This window comes from Nerophis lumbriciformis, linkage group LG20 (assembly GCF_033978685.3).
Source record: "Nerophis lumbriciformis linkage group LG20, RoL_Nlum_v2.1, whole genome shotgun sequence".
NCBI classification, from domain to species: Eukaryota; Metazoa; Chordata; class Actinopteri; order Syngnathiformes; family Syngnathidae; genus Nerophis; species Nerophis lumbriciformis.
Window position 1 is genome coordinate 9,632,501 of NC_084567.2, and position 16,273 is coordinate 9,648,773.

General features: G+C 34.3%; 1 protein-coding gene across 1 annotated transcript in view; it reads left to right on the forward strand.

The window, feature by feature from the left end:
* The window catches only part of slc4a4a (solute carrier family 4 member 4a), a 187,917-nt gene that overhangs the window by 25,845 nt on the left and 145,799 nt on the right, over positions 1-16,273 (forward strand). The window contains exon 4 of the mRNA XM_061980408.1: positions 16,028-16,189. Coding sequence (XP_061836392.1) covers positions 16,028-16,189 — 162 coding nt within the window. The remainder of the gene's footprint in view (positions 1-16,027; positions 16,190-16,273) is intronic.

Here is a 16,273-nt window from a genome sequence, read left to right on the forward strand (position 1 = left end):
CACACCTGAAAGGTTGTTATACAGTCAGTGATCAGGTGGATGCATGACTCAAAGATGACAAATTTCACTTCAAAGTCAACTCTGACGGGACTTTAGATCAAACTGTTTTATGCAAATAAATGACACGCATACATACGTAAAAAAATATATTTGTGTACCAAAGTCTTACAATAATATTGCATTTGTGTCCAAATATTAGGGTCTTTTTTAAAATATCATGCCAGCAAGTAATTCACAGTGATTAATCAGATTAATCACACTTCAAAAAGTGTGATTAATCTGATTTAAAAAAAAAAAAAAAAAATCGATCGACCGCACTATGATCAATAATGTATTTAATATGATAATAATACTAATACTAATGATAATAACAACACCGTGTCAAGACGTGGACTGTGAGGGTTTTGTTTTCCCGAGATGCAAGTAAAGCTGGACTGGACATGGCGTGAAGGTAAATACATATTTATTTAAAACACTAACAAACTACAAAAAAAAGGAAGCAAACAAAAGGCGCGCACAATGGCAGAGAACAAACTTGAGTAATGAAACCAAAAGACTAGCACAAAGGCAATTAACTAAGAACACGAAACAAAAACACTTACTGTGGCAAGGCATGAAGCATGAACTATAGTGGACATGAATATCATGGGTAGCAGTAGCATGGATGTATAGATACAAGGGTGAGTAGAAGGTGATGTCACCAGGAAGACAGCCTGGCAACTGGAAGCTTAAATAATAGTGACATGATTAGTGAAAGCAGGTGCGTGACGCAAAATGTGAAAACGTGAGACAGGTGCGTGACATGAGGATGTGAACCAGGTAAAACTAATGGTTGCTATGTTGACAAAAAAAACTAAAGTGCACAAGAAACATGACTAAAACAAAACATGATCACACAGACATGACACACCGCACATTTATATAGCAATTTTCTTGGCGCTCGAAGATGGATTTATAGACCAATTTTAGATAAAGACAAATAGTACACGATTTTTGAATACCTGACTTTTTAAAAACCTTTTTTGTTTCTATTTGTGTTATTTCATAATAAGAAAATAAATGAGGAAACACTTTTATCACAAGTACACAGTATTAGGCATTAATAAATCATTACTGAATTCATCATTTATAATGCATATTTCCGACATCATTACTCAGTAGTATGCCGTTTATAAACACAGTTATACAATTAGGTATGTACTATATATGTGTGTGTGTGTGTGTGTGTGTGTGTGTATATATATATATATATATATATGTATGTATGTATGTGTGTGTGTGTGTGTGTGTGTGTGTGTGTGTGTGTGTATGTATGTGTATATATGTGTGTATGTATGTGTGTATATATATATATATATATATGTATGTATGTGTATATATATATATATATATATATATATATATATATATATATATTTAAGTATTATTTTGTTTATATTAGTTTATAACAATAGGTGCAGTTACAGAATGTTTATTAATATATAAGTTATTTTACTATTAAGCTACTAGTAGGCATTAATTAAGTATTAGTAAATTCTAATACAAAGGTATGCAGAACACGTTCCATTCTATTGCAACCTATATTATATACATTATATAATAATAATAATAATCATATAAAATAGTAATAAATAATGTTAAATAAATAATATTAAATATATAAATACATAAATAAATAAATAAATATATATATATATATATATATATATATATATATATATATATATATATATATATATATATATATATATATAGATAGATAGATAGATAGATAGATAGATAGATAGGGCTTCACTGCTTAGGCTACTGCCCCCACGACCCGACCTCGGATAAGCGGAAGAAGATGGATGGATATATATGTATATATATATATATATATATATATATATATATATATATATTTATTATTATTAAGTAATAGGTGAAGTTACAAAAATAAAAAATATTATATATTTATGTATATATTTATAATATAAGTTATTTACTATTAAGCATTAATAGCATACATTTGTATTAGTATTTACTAATGCTTTATTATTATTACTTTTAATTTATATTATTTTAATTTTCCTGAGGGAACTCTCCTGAAGGAATCAAAGTACTATTTATCTACTATCTATCTATTTCAGTATTTTTCTTGTTATTTTATTAATAGTGTGTACTTATTTTAAAGTGTTACCAAAAACACATATATACAACGATAATTTGTCATAAAAGTAATTGATTTATTTAATTTCTAATTTAATTCACTCATTCATTCATTGAACTCAAGTCATTTCAAGGAACTCGTCATATGTATGTTATTTTCCCCCAAAGGAATATTATTTTTGACTGATTCATTGCTTGAAATTATTTTTACTTTGCTTTTTCAGATTTTTTTCAACATAAAAAAAATAAATCAAAATGACATTCTATTTTTGCTTATCAAGTGAATTGTAATTATTATTATTTTTCTTTGAGCATGCCTAACGAGTTGGACTACAAAGCAACACATGTTTATCATTTTGTACGATTCAACACGTCATCTAGTACTCCTATTAGTATTGATCCGGACTAAGAAAAGAGGTATAAACTAAGGCCAATGTTTCAAAGCAGTTTGTCATTAACATGCGCCCCACGCTCGGTGGCACCTTGCCATCATCCCTGCTGGTCAGGGGCCGGTCCCGCTGCTGGTTACCGCGGGCAACCAGCGCCCGGCGTTGCCTCCGCTCAGAAATCTCCGCCGCGAGCTAAACAAACCTCCTTCTTGCCAACGCGACCATTTCACATCATTCAGCTCCGAAATGAGTTCTTCATCCCGGCCGGAGAAAAGAAGAGGAAGTAGTCGCACAAAGCTGCTCGGAGCGGTGTGCAAATCTTCCTTTCCAGCGCACTGACTCGGCTCTTTTTTTCCGCTTCTCGCCTCCGAACCTTCGCCTTCTTTTGCAAATGGCTTCACGCTAGCTTTTACTGCTCGTCTATCAGCGCTATCAACGACATCCTCTCTCTATTTGTCTGCCAGCGTCTTTACATTGTTACCTAAAAGCCCGAGAAGTTTGTCCATACGTTACAAGCGACTTAATGAACCATTAAAACGTAACAAGGAATCGCTATGTTTACGTGCAGATCCAGAGAAAACATTCAGGATTTGATCGTATTTTATCTAGAGAAGCTCAAGCAACTCATAAATTGAGGCAAATATTGCATATTCCTTCGTATTAAGTGAAGTACTTTATGGAGAAATGCAGATAAATAGCAAGAACGCAATGTGCCTCACTAGGTAGGCAACAGACCAAACACCCCGATGCCCTTGCTCTCATTTCGGGTGACTTTAATCATGCTTCTTTGGACTCAATTTTACCCACTTTCCACCAATATTCCTAAGTCTAAATCTTAGGTGCTGCTGTTTTGGGCAGCAACAAGGTCCTGCTAGCCTAATGCTGTAACGTCATCATGAAAAAAAAAACTGGCAGCTCAGTTGCCAGAATTTTAACGCAAAAATGTTTTTTTACACCGAATTATTGTAAATTGAAAATCAGTAACCGTGTTATTTTTACGGCAAAATTTGGCCCACAGACCTGTCAGGGATTACCCGTAAAATGTACAGTCGTTGTTTTTACAGTGTAATACTGCAAATGGAAATTTGGTACCACTTTTTTTTTTTGTGGTAAAATTGTACAGCTGGGACTCTTCCTTATTAAAAACTTTTTTTTTTTCATTGTAACATCTACGGCTGTTGCTTTTACGGTGCATTACTGTAAATGGAGAAAATGGTACCACTGCAATTTTTACCGTGAAATTCTGGTGAAAAAGTTGCCTGTAAAAATTACAGACGTTTTCACAGTGCATTACTGTAAATGGAAAAATGGTAACACTGTAATTTTTACAGTGACATTTGGCAACAGAGCTGCCTGTAAAAACTACAGAAGTTGCTTTTACAGTGCATTACTGTAAATTGAAAAACAGTACCCCTGGTATTTTTACTGTAAAATTCTGGCCACTGAGCAGACAGTTTTTTGTTTTTTTTACCGTAAATTAAAAAAAAAAAGGTTTTACAGTGCATTACTGTAAATTGAAAAACAGTACCCCTGTTATTTTTACTGTAAAATTCTGGCCACTGAGCAGCCAGGTTTTTTTTGTTTTTTTTAACCGTGAATTAAAAAAAACAACGTTTTTACAGTGCATTACTGTGAATTGAAAAATTTTCCATTTTTAGTTTTACAGTAAAATTCTGGCAACTGAGCTGACAGTTTTTTTTTATTGTAACATCCACGGTTGTTGTTTTTACAGTGCATTACTGTAAATGGAAAAATGGTAACACTGTAATTTTTACAGTTAATTTTTACAGTTAAATTCTGGGGAATGAACTGCCTCTTTTTTTTACCGAAAAAAAATCCACGGTCGTTTTTAGTGCATTACTCTAATTCAAAAACGAGTAACAATGTTATTTTTGCGATAAAATTTGGCGACAGAGCTGCCTGTAAAAACTACAGAAGTTGCTTTTACAGTGCATCACTGTAAATTTAAAAACAGTACCCCTGGTATTTTTACTGTAAAATTCTGGCGACTGAGTAGACAGGTTTTTTTTGGGTTTTTTTTACCGTAAATTTAAAAAAAAAAGGTTTTACAGTGTATTCGTGTACATTGAAAAACGGTATAACTGTTATTTTTACGATGAAATTCTGGCTTCTGACCTGTTAGTTTATTACTGTGAAATTTACGGCCGTTGTTTTTACAGTAAATCGAAAAATGGTAACATTGTAATTTTTACAGTTAAATTCTGAGGACTGAGCTGCCTCATTTTTACCGAAAAATCTACGGTCGTTTTTAGTCCATTACTGTAAATAGAAAAACGAGTAACAATGTTACTTTTGCGGTAACATTTTGCTGACTGAGCTGCCAGTTCTTTTAATAGTAAAATATACAGTCGTCGTTTTTACAGTGTATTACTGTAAATTGAAAAAACATGATTTTTAAGAAACAATTTTGGAAACTGAACTGCCAGTTTTTAATTTTTTATCGTAACATCTATGGTTGTTGCTTTTACAGTGCATTGCTGTAAATGGAAAAATGGTAAGACTGTAATTTTTACAGTGATATTTGGCAACAGAGTTGCCTGTAAAAACTACAGAAGTTGATTTGACATAAATTATTGTAAATAAAAAAACAGTACCCCTGTTATTTTTACTGTACAATTCTGGCAACTGAGCAGCCAGTTTTTATTTTTATCTGAATTTTTTTTACTATATAATCTACAGTTGTTTATCTATGTGCATTACTGTATACGTAAAAACAGCAATCACTTTTAATTTTAAAGTAAAATTAAGGTGACTGAGCTGTCTCTTTTTTAACCGTAATATCTGGGGTCGTTGTTTTTACAGTGTAGTACTGTAAATTGAAAAACGGTATAACTGTTATTTTTACGATCAAATTCTGGCTACTGACCTGTTAGTTTATTACTGTGAAATTTACGGCCGTTGTTTTTACAGTGCATTACGGTAAATGGAAAAATTGTAACATTGTCATTTTTACAGTTCATTTTTTCAGTTAAATTCTGGGGACTGAGCTGCCTCATTTTTACCGAAAAATCTACGGTCGTTTTTAGTCCATTACTGTGAATACAAAATCGAGTGGCTTTTACGGTAATATTTTGCTGACTGAGCTGCCAGTTTTTTTTAATTGTAAAATCTACGGTCGTCGTTTTTACAGGGTATTACTGTAAATGGAAAAAACATGATTTTTAAGATACAATTTTGGAAACTGAACTGCCAGTTTTTTATTTTTTATCGTAACATCTATGGTTGTTGCTTTTACAGTGCATTGCTGTAAATGGAAAAATGGTAAGACTGTAATTTTTACAGTGATATTTGGCGACAGAGCTGCCTGTAAAAACTACAAAAGTTGATTTGACATAAATTATTGTAAATAAAAAACAGTACCCCTGTTATTTTTACTGTAAAATTCTGGCAACTGAGCAGCCAGTTTTTATTTTTATCGTAATTTTTTTTTACTATATAATCTAAATGATAATAATAATAAATGCAGTTCTTTATCGATGTGCATTACTGTATACGTAAAAACGGTATCACTTTTAATTTTAAAGTAAAATTATGTTGACTGAGCTGTCTCTTTTTTAACCATAAATTTTGGGGTCGATGTTTTTACAGTGTATTACTGTAAATTGAAAAACGGTATAACTGTTATTTTTACGATCAAATTCTGGCTACTGACCTGTTAGTTTATTACTGTGAAATTTACGGCCGTTGTTTTTACAGTCCATTACTGTAAATAGAAAAACGAGTAACAATGTTATTTTTACTGTAATATTTTGCTGACTGAGCTGCCAGTTTTTTTTAATTGTAAAATCTCCGGTCGTTGTTTTTACAGGGTATTACTGTAAATTGAAAAAACATGATTTTTAAGATACAATTTTGGAAACTGAACTGCCAGTTTTTTTTTTTAATCGTAACATCTATGGTTGTTGCTTTTACAGTGCATTACTGTAAATGGAAAAATGGTAAGACTGTAATTTTTACAGTGACATTTGGCGACAGAGCTGCCTGTAAAAACTACAGAAGTTGATTTTACATAAATTACTGTAAATAAAAAAACAGTACCCCTGTTATTTTTACTGTAAAATTCTGGTGACTGAGCAGCTAGTTTTTATTTTTATCGTAATTTTTTTTTTACTATATAATCTACAGTTGTTTATCTATGTGCATTACTGTATACGTAAAAACGGTATCACTTTTAATTTTAAAGTAAAATTATGGTGACTGAGCTGTCTCTTTTTTAACCATAAATTCTGGGGTCGTTGTTTTTACAGTGTATTACTGTAAATTGAAAAACGGTATTACTGTTATTTTTACGATCAAATTCTGGCTACTGACCTGTTAGTTTATTACTGTGAAATTTATGGCCGTTGTTTTTACAGTCCATTACTGTAAATAGAAAAACGAGTAACAATGTTTTTTTTACTGTAATATTTTGCTGACTGAGCTGCCAGTTTTTTTTTTAATTGTAAAATCTACGGTCGTTGTTTTTACAGTGTTTTACTGTAAATTGAAAAAACATGATTTTTAAGATACAATTTTGGAAACTGAACTGCCAGTTTTTTTTTTTAATCGTAACATCTATGGTTGTTGCTTTTACAGTGCATTACTGTAAATGGAAAAATGGTAGGACTGTAATTTTTACAGTGACATTTGGCGACAGAGCTGCCTATAAAAACGACAGAAGTTGATTTTACATACATTACTGTAAATAAAAAAACAGTACCCCTGTTATTTTTACTGTAAAATTCTGGCGACTCAGCAGCCAGTTTATTTTTATCGTAATTTTTTTTTTACTATATAGTCTACAGTTGTTTATCTATGTGCATTACTGTATACGTAAAACAGTATCACTTTTAATTTTAAAGTAAAATTTTGATAATATCTGGGGTCAATGTTTTTACAGTGTATTACTGTAAATTGAAAAAACATGACTTTTAAGATACAATTTTAGAAATTGAACTGCCAGTTTTTTTGTATATGAAAAAACAGTACCACTTTTAATTTTACTGTGAAATAAGGGCTACTGACCTGCCAGTTTTTTTTTATTCGTAAAATATTCTGGCTTTTTCTTCTTCTTCAGTGCACTAACAAACAGTGCCACTTGGTTAACATATGTCAAAACAAACTCAAGTTTAATACAAAATGAAAACGTGTTTTTATAGAGAATTGCAGAGCAACAGCAAGAATGGGTGACATGCCTCGATAGGTGCTGCAGTAGCAATAGTCTATAAATAGACGTTATTTCAGTTACTACCTGTTTTTTGTCTCAATGAAATGAAGTTGAAATATGAAGTAAAAAGACGTGTGTAGGTGCAGTATGACTGTCAGCCATGAGGTATTCTCTGCACAAGGCATTTGAATATCAACAGTTCTGTAATTTGTGCTTCTCGGGCGTTTTAGTCGCAGTGCTGCTGACATTTGCTTTGTCTTTTCGCGTCGTAATCGCCGCTGAACTTCTGAAAATTGCTGATATTAAAGACCGACAGCCCCCGCCAAAAAAGGACACGTATTCTGTACTTTAATCAATTGTCCACTGATCTTCTTAGAACAGGAGTCGGCAACTCAAAAGGTTGAAAGAGCCATATCGGACCAAAAATACAAAAAAAAATAAAGATCTGTCTGGAGCCGCAAAAAATTAAAAGCCTTATATAAGTCTTATAATTCAAGATTCAAGATGCTTTATTATTGTCCATTCTTTAACATGTACAAGACACATAAGAACTGCAATTTCCTTTTCGGCACAGTCCCACTAAGAGCAGACATACATTTACAGGGAGACAAGACGGGACCGCCGATGAGTCAGCCACTTACGGCGCTCCTTAAAAAAGGTGGGAAAAAGGTGATATTGGGAAAGGGGGGAAGAGTAAAAAAAATATCAGTCTAAGGCTGGACCCTCGGGAGGGGGTCCAGACTGAGTCCAAGGGAAAAAACACACATAGCATAGCACACATAAACATGTTACTTATAATCACAACAACTCGCAACAGGGGGGCGGGGGGATTTGGGGCCATGGAGGCCGGCCTGCTGCTATAAAGAGCTACTAGCCATTCATAACCCCAGGAATTAAGCAGTGGTGAAGGCGTTGTTTGAGGAAGGGGCGGGTGCGTGCATGTATGTCCAATTAACTTGGGTGTGATGTTGAAATGTTTTTGTGGACTGGGGCCGATCTCAAAGTTCGACACCAGGTGTTTTTGAGGAAAAAGGGAGGTCAAAAGCGTCCATCGTTGAGGTGAGGATGAAGACAACACATGATGTAAGTGTCTATATGATCTATATTAGCCTACTATCAAAGGCTGATGCAAATCTACGTTGACAGAAATGTTTTAATTTTTATTCTACACATTTTTGCAACATTGGAAGTCATTAGTAAAACGGAGGCTTCTCACAGGATGAGATAACTTCTGGAAGTTCCTGGCTCAGAATGGCCAAAGGTATAGATAGATGTGTGTGTCCAAGTTAAAGGAAACAGCGGACTGTCTTCTTCTAATTGATTTATTACCATCTTTGCAAGAGGGGTAACGTTTGCTGTGGTCTGGAACAACAGGGCACACAAACAACCATGAGGAATGCAGCCAATAATACATACAGATAATGTGTCATGAAACATGCAAATATAAAATAAATACACAGGACATAAGTAAAGGAAAGTAAATGAGCTCAAATATACCTACAAATGAGGCATAAAGATGCAATATGTACAAACAGCTAGCCTAAATAGCATGTTAGCATCAATTAGCTTGCAGTCATGCACTGACTAAATATGTTTGATTAGCACTCCACCAAATCAATACAAAAATCTACAAAGCTCACCTTTTGTGAATTCACACAGTATAAAACGTTTGGTGGACAAAATGAGACAAAGAAAGACTGGCATAAAACACGTCTTTCTGTGGCAGCATCGGAGAAAGTTGCACATGTAAACAAACTACGATGAGTTCAAGGATCGCTGAAATTAGTAGGACAAAACAGCGCTTGCAAAATTCTCTCATCAGTGAAGCATGTTTAATATAAACAGTGGGATTTCTAACAATTAAGAATGTTTGTGTCATGTTTGTTCTCCTACAGAAACCATAGTAAAACAAATGTTTTCATCTTTTTCAATTTTCACACATCTTTGAAAAAGCTCCAGGGAGCCACTAGGGCGGTGCTAAAGAGACGGATTGCTGACCCCCGTCTTAGAATGTCATATAACTGAATATAAATCTTTATTGTCATCAAACATGAAGCATTACAAAAATACAGGTAGCTGTCCTGTTGAAAGTGCATTTACGTTTGTATAATACTAAACAAAAATATGACCAAATTTAAAATAAATATACCACAAGAAATGTTAACCAATCCACTATCAAACCAGTTATTTGAAAAAAAAAGCACATTCTTAATATCAATTACAAAATATTGTTTTATACATTTCTGTGAGGATCCTATCTTTGCTTTGATTTATCTATTTGTCCAAAATACATTGATAAAAAAGTTTTTCATTTTCATTGAGTTTTTTTGTTTAAATTTTAAAGAACTGACAAAACACTAAACAGCCTAGAAAAACAGTTAAATAAAATATTTTGAGGGGATATCTCAAAAGCATTTTAATAGACGATAGTTATACTTGTAATGAGCATGCAGTGAAATGTATCTTTTATGATGATTATGTCCTAAATATACTTAATGAAGATGAATATAAACGTGATAAATAACACTAATATCATTAATATTATTGCCAATGCAACTTTTGTCCTACTTTGCCACAATGCAAAAATGACTGTTGCTTGTCTCTTAGAGTGGGCTCTACATTTTTTTTTTTTTTTGAAGTGACAACATTTAGCTGTTTTGTTGTTTAATTAAATTAAATTGAAAACCTGTGTAAGAGCTCTAACTTGTTTAGGTAAAAAACATAGTTTGTTTTTTTTTTTTTTTACATTAGAAATACATTAAAGATATTATTGGGACGGCGTGGCGCAGTGGAAGAGTGGCCGTGCGCGACCCGAGGGTCCCTGGTTCAATCCCCACCTAGTACCAACCTCGTCATGTCTTTTGTGTCCTGAGCAAGACACTTCACCCTTGCTCCTGATGGGTGCTGCTTAGCGCCTTGCATGGCAGCTCCCTCCATCAGTGTGTGAATGTGTGTGTGAATGGGTAAATGTGGAAGTAGTGTCAAAGCGCTTTGAGTACCTTGAAGGTAGAAAAGCGCTATACAAGTACAACCCATTTATCATTTATTATTACATGTTTTGAAATGAGATTAAATTAAAATACATTTAATACAATTTTATTAAATTAAATTAAAATACATGAAATTAATATTAATTTAATTTAATTCAATTTAGTTTGATTTAATTTGATTTAATTTGATTTAATTTATCATTCATCCATCAATTTCTAACGCTTGAATTAAATTTTAATTAATTTGATTTAATTTGATTTAATTTAATTTATCCATCCATCCATCCATTTTCTACCACATAATTTACTTTACTTTAATTTAATTTAATTTAATTCCAAAACATGTAATTTTTTTAATTGGCATTTTCTGCTGTAGCTCCAAAACTTTGAATCAATATCCCTATTGTTATTCGGACGGCTCCCTCTTTAATGACTTTTAAATCACGTCTTAAAACATATTTTTACTCTTTGGCTTTTAAACCAGCATGAGAGTTGTGTGATTTTTAGTCTATTTTATTTTCTCTGATGTATTTTATCTATTTACTCTTTTATAGTTAAATATTTTACATTACTGACTCTTCTAGTATGTTTGTCTTAACTTCTGTGCAGAACTTCTATTGTTTTTTTTAAAATGTGCTATAGAAATAAAGTGGATTGGATAATGTATTTCTAATGCATTTAAACTTTAAAAAACCCCAATATTTTTTACCTAAACAAGTTAGAGCTCTTGCACAGGTTGTCATCAGGTGTACCTAATGTTGTGGCCAGTGACCACGGTCCCTTTTGATCACGTATGTGGTTTTCACACCACTTTTGGGCGCCGTGGTGACTCAACAGATCATCTTCTGTGTCATAAAACGTGTTCGGCAGGGATGCACGTGGGGTCTTCCATTGATGTGGCGCTGCTGTGTTGTGGCATAAACACCAGCGAGGTGCCATCCTTGTTGAACCCAAAGCCTCGCGGTCAGCAGTTCGAGTGCGGGCCATGCTGGTTCTGTCTGCCGCGGTCTGACGGGTACCGACGGGTTGCGTCTTGATGGGACTGCCAAAAACCTTGTTGCATTTCAATGAAGCCCTCTTAAACACCACCCATTGTTGCGGGCGGGAATAATGAATGTTGTGTTTCAAGAGGAGCCATTGTTTTTTGTTTTTTTTAGGGGGTTTGGACACTTCCTTGTTGTGTCATAGTCAGCGCGTGGCTCCAAAAGACCGCATTTGAAAGCGATCTCATTCTGCATGAAGCCTTTTGTCTCGTACTCTGAGTGTTTTCCCTCAATTTTAGCTCACAGGACAAGAGCAGTTGTTTATAATAATGTCTATGTATATGTAGCATGCAAGTTAGGGATAGTCTCAGCTCAAATGAGTCCACAGATCTACAAGTAAAAAAATGCCATAACTTGATAAAAATTTAACAAAGAGTTCCAATTTTCCGCCCATGTTGAGATCTTATATCTTGTTACAAACACACAGAATATCAACACGATACAAATAAAACTGTGGATTGTGTTTTGAGAACAAAATTGATCGGAATTCATACTTGGTATGCATTCATGCTTTTTGGCAGTGTAAAACAATGCAACATTGTTTTGTATTACAAAAAGGAAGTGTCCCAGTCGTACGAAATATATACCGCTATATAGCGGCAAGTATAAATAGATTCAACCTGTCTGTGCCGTATTTAGTAAATATTGCCTCTTGGCATTGGCATTAAAGTCCACTTAACTGGTGTGCTGTCTACAAACAAGTCTGGTCTTTGTTCTATGACAAAACAAGGTGGACAAGAGCAGTTGTTTATAATAATGTCTATGTACATGTAGCATGCAAGTTAGGGATAGTCTCAGCTCAAATGAGTCCACAGATCTACAAGTAAAAAAATGCCATAACTTGATAAAAATTTAACAAAGAGTTCCAATTTTCCGCCCATGTTGAGATCTTATATCCTGTTACAAACACACAGAATATCAACACGATACAAATAAAACTGTGGATTGTGTTTTGAGAACAAAATTGATCGGAATTCATACTTGGTATGTATTCATACTTTTTGGCAGTGTAAAATAATGCAACATTTTTTTGTATTACAATAAGGAAGTGTCCCAGCAGTACGAAATGTATACCGCTATATAGCGGCAAATATAAATAGATTCAACCTGTCTGTACCGTATTTAGTAAATATTACGTCTTGGCATTGGCATTAAAGTCCACTTAACTAGTGTGCTGTCTGCAAACAAGTCTGGTCTTTGTTCTATGACAAGACAGGGTGGACAAGAGCAGTTTATAATAATGTCTATGTACATGTAGCATGCAAGTTAGGGATAGTCTCAGCTCAAATGAGTGAACAGATCTACAAGTAAAAAAATGCCATAACTTAATAAAAATTTAACAAAGAGTTACAATTTTCCGCCCTTGTTGAGATCTTATATCCTGTTACAAACACTCAGAATATCAACAGGATACAAATAAAACTGTGGATTGTGTTTTGAGAACAAAATTGATCGGAATTCATACTTGGTATGCATTCCTACTTTTTGGCAGTGTAAAACAATGCACCATTTTTTTGTATTACAAAAAGGAAGTGTCCGAGCAGTACGAAATGTATACCGCTAAAGAGCGGCAAGTATAAATAGATTCAACCGGTCTGTACCGTATTTAGTAAATATTATGTCTTGGCATTGGCATTAAAGTCCACTTAACTGGTGTGCTGTCTGCAAACAAGTCTGGTCTTTGTTCTATGACAAGACAAGGTGGACAAGAGCAGTTGTTTATAATAATGTCTATGTACATGTGGCATGCAAGTTAGGGATAGTCTCAGCTCAAATGAGTCCACAGATCTACAAGCAAAAAAATGCCATAACTTAATAAAAATTTAACAAAGAGTTACACATTTCCGCCCATGTTGAGATCTTATATCCTGTTACAAACACACAGAATATCAACACGATACAAATAAAACTGTGGATCCGGTTTTGAGAACAAAATTGATCGGAATTCATACTTGGTATGTATTCATACTTTTTGGCAGTGTAAAACAATGCAACATTTTTTTTGTATTGCAATGAGGAAGTGTCCCAGCAGTACGGAATGTATACCGCTATATAGCGGCAAGTATAAATAGATTCAACCTGTCTGTGCCGTATTTAGTAAATATTACGTCTTGGCATTGGCATTAAAGTCCACTTAACTGGTGAGCTGTCTGCAAACAAGTCTGGTCTTTGTTCTATGACAAAACAAGGTGGACAAGAGCAGTTGTTTATAATAATGTGTATGTATATGTAGCATGCAATTTAGGGATAGTCTCAGCTCAAATGAGTCCACAGATCTACAAGTAAAAAAATGCCATAACTTAATGAAAAATTAACAAAGAGTTACAATTTTCCACACATGTTGAGATCTTATATCCTGTTACAAACACACCGAATATCAACACGATATAAATAAAACTGCGGATTGTGTTTTGAGAACAAAATTGATCGGAATTCATACTCGGTATGTATTCATGCTTTTTGGCAGTGTAAAACAATGCAACTTTTTTTTGTATTATTAAGTACATAACTCCACGTGTTCATTCATAGTTTTGATGCCTTCAGTGACAATCTACAATGTAAATAGTCATGAAAATAAAGAAAACGCATTGAATGAGAAGGTGTGTCCAAACTCTGGCCTGTACTGTACATGTAGCATGCAATTTAGGGATAGTCTCAGCTCAAAGGAGTCTACAGATCTACAAGTAAAATAATACCATAACTTAATCAAATTTTTACAGATGGTTACAATTTTGAGAAATCATATTTTGTTCCAAACACACAAAATTTCAACATGATACAAATAAAACTGTGGATTGCGTTTTGTGAACAAAAATGATTGGAGTTCATACTTGGTATATAGTCATGCTTTTTGGCAGTGTAAAACAATGCAACATTTTTTTGTGTTACAATAAGGAAGTGTCCCAGCAGTACGAAATGTATACCAGGTATACATAGATTCAACCTGTCTGTATTGTATTTTGTAAATCTACAAATAAAATAGTACCATAACTTAATCAAAATTTAACAGATGGTTCCAATTTTTTGCCCATGTTGAGACATCATATTTTGTTCCAAACACACAAAATTTCAACATGGTACAAATAAAACTGTGGATTGTGTTGTGTGAACAGTATTAATCGGAGTTCATACTTGGTATATCTTCATGCTTTTTGGCAGTGTAAAACAATGCAACATTTCTTTGAGTTAGAATAAGAAAGTGTCCCAGCAGTACGAAATGTATACCAGGTATACATAGATTCAACCTGTCTGTATTGTATTTTGTAAATCTACAAATAAAATAATACCATAACTTAATCAAAATTTAACAGATGGTTCCAATTTTTTGCCCATGTTGAGACATCATATTTTGTTCCAAACACACAAAATTTCAACATGGTACAAATAAAACTGTGGATTGTGTTGTGTGAACAGTATTAATCGGAGTTCATACTTGGTATATCTTCATGCTTTTTGGCAGTGTAAAACAATGCAACATTTCTTTGAGTTACAATAAGAAAGTGTCCCAGCAGTACGAAATGTATACCAGGTATACATAGATTCAACCTGTCTGTATTGTATTTTGTAAATCTACAAATAAAATAATACCATAACTTAATCAAAATTTAACAGATGGTTACATTTTTTTTGCCCATGTTGAGACATCATATTTTGTTCCAAACACACAAAATTTCAACATGATACAAATTAAACTGTAGATTGTGTTTTGTGAACAAAATTGATCGGAGTTCATACTTGGTATATAGTCATGCTTTTTGGCAGTGTAAAACAATGCAACATTTTTTTGTATTACAATAAGGAAGTGTCCCAGCAGTACGAAATGTATACCAGGTACACGTACATAGATTCAACTTGTCTGTGTTGTATTTAGTAAATATTACGTGTTAGCACATTGGCATTAAAGTCCACGTCACTGGTGTGCTATCTGCAAACACTTTTGTTCTCCGTGCCATTAATGACCCTGAAAGTGACGTACATACAGATAAACTCTGGGTCAGACTGCGTCGGGTGCCAAAGCGCCTCGTCGCCATTTTCCTCGGCTTCGCCATTACGTGCTACTTTGTCGTCTGTCCAAATATTTGCTCTGACAGCCCACTGCGACCTCTGTAAGCCCACGCTTTGCTCCCTCGGATCGCTTGCGAGCCATGTGAGAGTGCGAACCCGACTCAGGGTTATTTATGGCTGATGTTTTGTGCAGATTTCCTAAATGTCAACGCTTCTTAAAAGCGCCGCTAAATTTCCTCGACATTTGTCTAAAAGATGGCTTTTTCGTCCTTGCTGTCCCGGCAGGTCACCACACCGTTTACATCGGCGTGCGGGTGCCCAAGAGCTATCGGCGGCGGAGGCGTCACCGCCGGCGGCCCACCGGCGGCCAGAAGGACAGGAAGACGGAGAACACGTCCGACAAGTCGGACAACGAGGACGTCGGCAACAGCATCCTCAAGCCCCTCGGTAAGTCGCAATGGACGCCGTGTCAGAGCCCATCAAGGCCGGCGTCCGTTTCTCCACTGAATGCTGTGCCCATTCATGGTGAAC